Raw genomic sequence first — 8,646 nt, 5'->3', positions numbered from 1 at the left:
CAAGTTTTTTTTTTAATCTTTGTAGATTGTGTAACTTATGTGTAATCTGACTCATGAATGGAAACATTATATGAATGAAAGTGAAGTTCCAGCCGTGGCAAACAAGCAACCAAATTCATAAGCATAAGCTGTAGAAGCAATTTGTACACTGTGCAGATATCAAAAAAATATTCCCCCGGATATTTGAGCCCATACGGGTAATATGAGTTAAACATAGATGGTCCTGTAAATATGGTACAACACATGTTACAGCGATCACAAATATTGGATGATTCCTACGGAAATATGGAAGGAAATGTTTTATTTAACGACGCACTCAACACATTTTATTTACGGTTATATGGCATCCGATATATGGTTAAGGACCACAGAGATAAGGAGAGAGGAAACCTGCTGTCGCCACTTCATGGGCTATTCTTTTCAATTAGCAGCAAGGGATCTTTTTATATGCACCATCCCACAGACAGAATAGTACATACCACAGCCTTTGTTACACCAGTTGTGGAGCACTGGCTGGAACTAGAAATAGCCCAATGGGTCCAACGACCGGAATCGATCTTAGACTGACCGTGCATCAAGCGACCGCTTTACCACTGGGCTACATCCCGCTCAATATGGAAATATGGTGTATTTGAGGTATTTACAGTCATAGATTTAAAAAAAATACTAAATATTTATACATGCCCACATTCTGATAATAAGTAAATGATCATTTGAATATATGTTTCCTCAGTTTCGTACTGCACCATGCTCTTGCAGTAATATTTTCTGTATTTATTTTGCTCTTCCAGTACAATGTGGACCTGGTTCTATCTTCAATGCCACACTGAAGCAGTGTGTTTTGTGTCCTATTGGGTCTTACAATCCAACATCAGGAATATCAGACTCGTGTAAGCAATGTACACCACCTAAGACAACTCTGAGGAGAGGAAGTGATGCTTCTACCGACTGTGTTGGTAAGTTTATATATCTTACACTGGGGAGAGGAAGTGATACTTCTACTGACTATGTTGGTAAGTTTATATCTCTTACACTAAGGAGAGGAAGTGATACTTCTACCGACTGTGTTGGTAAGTTTATATCTCTTACACTGAGGAGAGGAAGTGATACTTCTACCAACTGTGTTGGTAAGTTTATATCTCTAACACTGAGAAGAGGAAGTGATGCTTCTACCGACAGTGTTGGTAAGTTTATATATCTAACACTTGGGAGAGGAAGTGATGCTTCTACCGACTGTGTTGGTACGTTTATATCTCTTACACAGGGGAGAGGAAGTGATACTGACTGTGTTGGTAAGTTTATATCTCTTACACTGAGGAGAGGAAGTGATACTTCTACCAACTGTGTTGGTAAGTTTATATCTCTAACACTGAGGAGAGGAAGTGATACTGACTGTGTTGGTAAGTTTATATCTCTTACACTGAGGAGAGGAAGTGATACTTCTACCGACAGTGTTGGTAAGTTTATATATCTAACACTGGGGAGAGGAAGTGATGCTTCTACTGACAGTGTTGGTAAGTTTATATATCTAACACTGGGGAGAGGAAGTGATGCTTCTACCGACTGTGTTGGTAAGTTTATATATCTTACACTGGGGAGAGGAAGTGATACTTCTACTGACTATGTTGGTAAGTTTATATCTCTTACACTCAGGAGAGGAAGCGATACTTCTACCGACTGTGTTGGTAAGTTTATATCTCTAACACTGAGGAGAGGAAGTGATACTTCTACCGACTGTGTTGGTAAGTTTATATCTCTTACACTGGGGAGAGGAAGTGATACTTCTACCGACTGTGTTGGTAAGTTTATATCTCTTACACTGGGGAGAGGAAGTGATGCTTCTACCGACTGTGTTGGTAAGGTTATATCTCTTACACTGGGGAGAGGAAGTGATACTTCTACCGACTGTGTTGGTAAGTTTATATCTCTTCCACTGGGGAGAGGAAGTGATACTTCTACCGACTGTTTTGGTAAGTTTATAAGATTATATCTCTTACACTGAGGAGAGGAAGCGATACTTCTACCGACTGTGTTGTTAAGTTTATATCTCTAACACTGAGAAGAGGAAGTGATGCTTCTACCGACAGTGTTGGTAAGTTTATATATCTAACACTTGGGAGAGGAAGTGATGCTTCTACCGACTGTGTTGGTAAGTTTATATCTCTTACACTGGGGAGAGGAAGTGATACTTCTACCGACTGTGTTGGTAAGTTTATATCTCTTACACTGAGGAGAGGAAGTGATACTTCTACCAACTGTGTTGGTAAGTTTATATCTCTTACACTGAGGAGAGGAAGTGATACTGACTGTGTTGGTAAGTTTATATCTCTTACACTGAGGAGAGGAAGTGATACTTCTACCGACTGTGTTGGTAAGTTTATATCTCTAACACTGGGGAGAGGAAGTGATACTTCTACCGACTGTGTTGGTAAGTTTATATCTCTTACACTGGGGAGAGGAAGTGATACTTCTACCCACTGTGTTGGTAAGTTTATATCTCTTACACTGGGGAGAGGAAGTGATACTTCTACCGACTGTGTTGGTAAGTTTATATCTCTTACACTGAGGAGAGGAAGTGATACTTCTACCGACTGTGTTGGTAAGTTTATATATCTAACACTGGGGAGAGGAAGTGATGCTTCTACCGACTGTGTTGGTAAGTTTATATCTCTTACACTGAGGAGAGGAAGTGATACTTCTACCGACTGTGTTGATAAGTTTATATCTCTTACTCTGGGGAGAGGATGTGATACTTCTACCGACTGTTGGTAAGGTTATATCTCTTACACTGGGGAGAGGAAGTGATACTGACTGTGTTGGTATGTTTATATCTCTTACACTGTGGAGAGGAAGTGATACTGACTGTGTTGGTAAGTTTATATCTCTTACTCTGAGGAGAGGAAGTGATACTTCTACCGACTGTGTTGGTAAGTTTATATCTCTTACACTGGGGAGAGGAAGTGATACTTCTACCGACTGTGTTGGTAAGTTTATATCTCTTACACTGGGGAGAGGAAGTGATACTTCTACCGACTGTGTTGGTAAGTTTATATCTCTTACACTAAGGAGAGGAAGCGATACTTCTACCGACTGTGTTGGTAAGTTTATATCTCTTCCACTGGGGAGAGGAAGTGATACTTCTACCGACTGTGTTGGTAAGTTTATATCTATTACACTGGGGAGAGGAAGTGATACTTCTACCGACTGTTTTAGTAAGTTTATAAGATAATATCTCTTACACTGAGGAGAGGAAGCAAATTGTCTACTGTTGGTAAGTTTATATCAATTTTATGGTATGTTTTCTTTTGTTTACAAGTTTTATGTTTGCATTTATTTTTTAGCTAACTGCCCAGTGGGTCAATACCTGAATAATTCGGTATGTACTGATTGTCCAAAAGACTACTATCAGAATGAAGAAGGAAAAGATTATTGTCGACCGTGTCCTCTTGGCAAAATAACAAAGAATCCCAAGACAGATTCCAAAGATAAATGTTTTGGTATGATTGCATTTTTGTTGTTTATACAAAATCTTCAACTGTTTATTGTGGCAGTGTAATATATTTATTTATCCTATAACTTACCCATGATATCCATGTCATAAACCTATATGCTAATTTAGTGTATTAACCCAGTTAATAATGGTATGCAAATTTGCAAGGTCTCTAGGTAATGTGTTGTTGTGGATGGGTCATTGCTTAAGCCAACAAGACCTGTATACCTGAGCGTAACCATTTCAAAGATTTAGTTAAAATGCGTGATGTCAAACTAATTTGTGCTAATTGTGATAACGTCATATTACCGATGGCAGTGACTTTAGTACTGTGCTTTACTAAACATTTAATTAAAATGTTATTTTAGAAGTGTTATAGGATAAATAGAATTCGCTACTCATGTTTTTTAAATATGTAAAATATCAACCTTGTCTAGTTCATCGGTATTAGTCTCAGCAGAGCTTCAACAAATACTGATTAGCATAGACTTGGTTAATATTTTCCATATTAAAAAAAAACTTGTGACGAATCCTCTATATAGCCAATTATTGTAATTAAAATATAGTCTTCATTTATTGTGATTAAATGATTTTTCTAGTTTAACAAAACTAGAAATATAATTTAATCACAAGACTGACAAGATATATTCTGCACAGAGATGCACTATAGTCTTGTTTTTGTATGCAACTAATAACAATGACATCATTATGAACACCAATATGCAAATTTTTCAGTATGCAACTAATAACAATGACGTCATTATGAACACCAATATGACCATGTTTCAGTATGCAACTAATAACAATGACGTCATTATGAACACCAATATGCGCATGTTCAGTATGCAACTAATAACAATGACGTCATTATGAACACCAATATGACCATGTTTCAGTATGCAACTAATAACAATGACGTCATTATGAACACCAATATGACATGTTTCAGTATGCAACTAATAACAATGACGTCATTATGAACACCAATATGACCATGTTTCAGTATGCAACTAATAACAATGACGTCATTATGAACACCAATATGCACATTTTTCAGTATGCAACTAATAACAATGACATCATTATGAACACCAATATGCACATTTTTCAGTATGCAACTAATAACAATGACCTCATTATGAACACCAATATGACCATATTTCAGTATGTAACTAATAACAATGACGTCATTATGAACACCAATATGACCATGTTTCAGTATGCAACTAATAACAATGACATCATTATGAACACCAATATGCACATTTTTCAGTATGCAACTAATAACAATGACATCATTATGAACACCAATATGCACATTTTTCAGTATGCAACTAATAACAATGACGTCATTATGAACACCAATATGCACATTTTTCAGTATGCAACTAATAACAATGACGTAATTATGAACACTAATATGCACATTTTTCAATATGCAACTAATAATAATGATGTCATTTTGAACACCAATATACAAATTTTTCAGTATGCAACTAATAACAATGGCGGCTTGTCGTCGGATCAGCGAGATACATGCTTTTTTGCATGACTTGATTGATTACAATTCGGATGGGTCTGTCACTTTACGTATCTTTGTTGCTAAAAACCAGTCTCCAGAGGAAGAGTTTCCACCTACTGTCAGTCACAGTTTATCTCGTACACTGTCATCTGACAACTCGGATAGACTTTTTTGCCCGGTGAGAGCATTGAAGTATTATTTGGAGTGTACGAAAACATGGCGGTAGGGTAAAAAGAGATTTGTTTATTTCTTATACCATTAGGCCTGGTGATTTCACAAAAAATGCTTTGTCTCAATGGATAGCAGCTACCATCAAGCTAGCATATGAGATGGCGGGTGATCATGTGTTACGGAATTTCTCTGTTAAACCACATGAAATCCGAGCCATTTCTGCTTCCCTGAATTTTCATGACTCTTATCATGATATTATAAAGGACATGAATGCAGGGGTTTGGAAAGGACGGCAAACTTTTGACCGTTTCTGTTTCCGGGATATGGCAGTTGGTCTTGACGGTACGTGTAGGATCCAGACAGTCATTGTGGCTCAACACGTCGTGTCTGTGCGCAGGGCAGTGGAAAGGGGTCGACCTGTTTTCCGTCTGACTGCCATCGATTCACGCTTCGGACATGTTTAACACTCCACTCTTTTCTGAGGGATGGGTTTTTTTGTAGTGTTGTCTACCGTTTCCTCTCCCTGGGGAGATGTTTTTCCTCCCTTTCATGGGGATGAGGTTTTCTTTTGGGAAGCCCCTTTTTTTCCCGAAAAGTTTTTTGACTCCTTGTTACCGTATGTCGTGGTTCGTCCTATCTCCATGTCATTACTTCAGAGGAGCTATTTTCTTACCTCCTCCCATTAACATTTAATTCACTTGCTCTAACGGTGTCATTGCACGTCCGTTATAGCATATTTGTTGTGCTAGCACAGTAAGTTGAATAAGACTATTAGAAAATTTGTTTCTAATTTTGATTATTATTCATACTTACCTAGTGCTAGCACAACAAACTATACCTCCCACCCCTCGGTGGGTTTGGGTGGACTTTGAACTGAGAATGAAGTTACAGGTAGCCCGTGCAAGGATAGCATTGCGCATATCCGTCAAGGGAGAGAATTCTGCAGTCTGTAGGTATGACTCAGGTTGAATAGCATTTTGTTGTGCTAGCACTAGGTAAGTATGAATAATAATGAAAATTAAAAACAAATTTTCTAATTTTCAGTATGCAACTAATAACAATGAAGTCAGTATGAACACCAGTATACACGTTTCAGTATGCAACTAATAACAATGATGTCAGTATGAACACCAGTATGCACGTTTCAATATGCAACTAATAACAATGACGTTATTATGAAGACCAATATGCATGTTTCAATATGCAACTAATAACAATGACGTCATTATGAACATCAACATGCACATGTTTCAGTATGCAACTAATAACAATGACATCATTATGAACACCCATATGCACATTTCAGTATGCAACTAATAACAATGAAGTCATTATGAACACCAATATGACCATATTTCAGTATATGCAACTAATAACAATGACGTCATTATGAAAACCAATATGACCATGTTTCAGTATGCAACTAATGACAATGATGTCATTATGAACACCAATATGCACATGTTTCAGTGTGCAACTAATGACAATGACATCATTATGAACACCAATATGCACATGTTTCAGTGTGCATGTTTCAGTGTGCAACTAATAACAATGACCAATATGACCATGTTTCAGTATGCAACTAATGACAATGACATCATTATGAACACCAATATGCACATGTTTCAGTATGCAACTAATAACAATGACGTGATTATGAACACCAATATGACCATGTTTCAGTATGCAACTAATAACAATGACATCATTATGAACACCAATATGACCATGTTTCAATATGCAACTAATAACAATGACCAATATGACCATGTTTCAGTATGCAACTAATGACAATGACATCATTATGAACACCAATATGCACATGTTTCAGTATGCAACTAATAACAATGACATGATTATGAACACCAATATGACCATGTTTCAGTATGCAACTAATAACAATGACGTCATTATGAACACTAATATGACCATGTTTCAGTTTGCAACTAATAACAATGACGTCATTATGAATACCAATATGACCATGTTTCAGTATGCAACTAATAACAATGACGTCATTATGAATACCAATATGACCATGTTTCAGTATGCAACTAATGACCATGTTTCAGTATGCATCTAATAACAATGCCCTAATTAAGAATAGAAATAGTAGTTGAAATTGAAACCATTGCCAGCTATTACTGTCTGCTACAAAGGACATATGACATAATCACATGGATACTAATAAAGATACTATAAAGACACTATTTCACTTGTTTTTAAAGATACTATAAAGACACTATTTCACTTGTTTTTAAAGATACTATAAAGACACTATTTCACTTGCTTAAAAAAAAAATTAATCAGGAACGAGCTTTCAAATAGATATTATAGGATTTCCAAATTAAATGCACAAATTATATAATAAAAATATCAACATATCTGGTTGGGAAGTATTCTTTGAAATTTGAAACCCTACAAACATTTGTTAGGCAAAAAAAAAAACTATCGGTCTCTGGTCAGACCAAAATTCCAGAATTGATGCAGTGATGTGGCTTAATTGTTTTGATTTATTATTATTTGTTTTAAAAGCATGGACTGCACAGAAAAGGTGAGTATATTTGATACCGAAATAAGAGGCATATTTAAATTGAAATCAGAATACGTACACGTCCTAGTTCTTGCATGATGGCATTTTGTCTTTAAATGCGGTTTAATGTCATAGCAAGAAGAGCCAGGCAGAAATTGACGTTATACCGCTGGAAATAATAATTTTAAAAAATTGATGCTCAAGGGTCAAAATCGACGGGCACACTGACCAGAGACCTGAAATTTATTTTGTTTGGCCTTATATAGCCTACAAAAAATCACCACCCACTGCTTATTAATGTGATCCCTGGAAAATAGCCTTATATATAGCCAACAAAAAATCACTACCCACTGCTTATTAATGTGATCCCTGGAAAATTTCCTTTAGATGACTGTCCTTCTGGAACTGAGCTCAGTGAAGGTGGTAATATTAATTGCACCGACTGCCAGCAAGGATATTACCGGACTCAGACAGTGCAAGATGTGTGTACTAAATGCCAGACTGGCAAAACCACAAGTGAAAACAAATCTAGATCAGAAGCGGATTGCAACTTGCGTATGTTTTTATATTTTAATATTGATTTTCTTTATTTACCGGGTACTTTTTGTGTGTTTTGCTTAATTATAGAATTATAAAATTTCATATCATGTTTCTGTTCAAGTAAAATAATTTATGTTTGTCATGTGTTTTATCTAGTAAACTTAATATACGATAATTGTTCCAAATTCAATGCTCTTTTTATTGTCCAAAATACATTTTTATTGTTTTCATGTTATCTCGGTATAAAAACCAAGCATGTAAGAAATAAGAATCAACAGAATTCCCAAACATGTTTATTGTATTGAATTCTTGTTTTCATGATTTCATATTTTACCCTTAAAATTAAAGAATATGTAACCGATTTATAAATTAAGATGGGACAAAGTG

The 8,646-nt window shown here is 36.1% G+C and overlaps 1 protein-coding gene across 1 annotated transcript in view; it reads left to right on the top strand.

The window, feature by feature from the left end:
* Positions 1–8,646, top strand: part of LOC121378227 — a 198,508-nt gene that overhangs the window by 171,023 nt on the left and 18,839 nt on the right. The window contains exons 17-19 of the mRNA XM_041506306.1: positions 792–956; positions 3,342–3,497; positions 8,107–8,274. Coding sequence (XP_041362240.1) covers positions 792–956; positions 3,342–3,497; positions 8,107–8,274 — 489 coding nt within the window. The remainder of the gene's footprint in view (positions 1–791; positions 957–3,341; positions 3,498–8,106; positions 8,275–8,646) is intronic.

The sequence above is a fragment of the Gigantopelta aegis genome, chromosome 8 (genome assembly GCF_016097555.1).
Source record: "Gigantopelta aegis isolate Gae_Host chromosome 8, Gae_host_genome, whole genome shotgun sequence".
Classification (NCBI taxonomy): Eukaryota; Metazoa; Mollusca; class Gastropoda; order Neomphalida; family Peltospiridae; genus Gigantopelta; species Gigantopelta aegis.
This window is presented reverse-complemented; position numbering and strand designations above follow the sequence as displayed.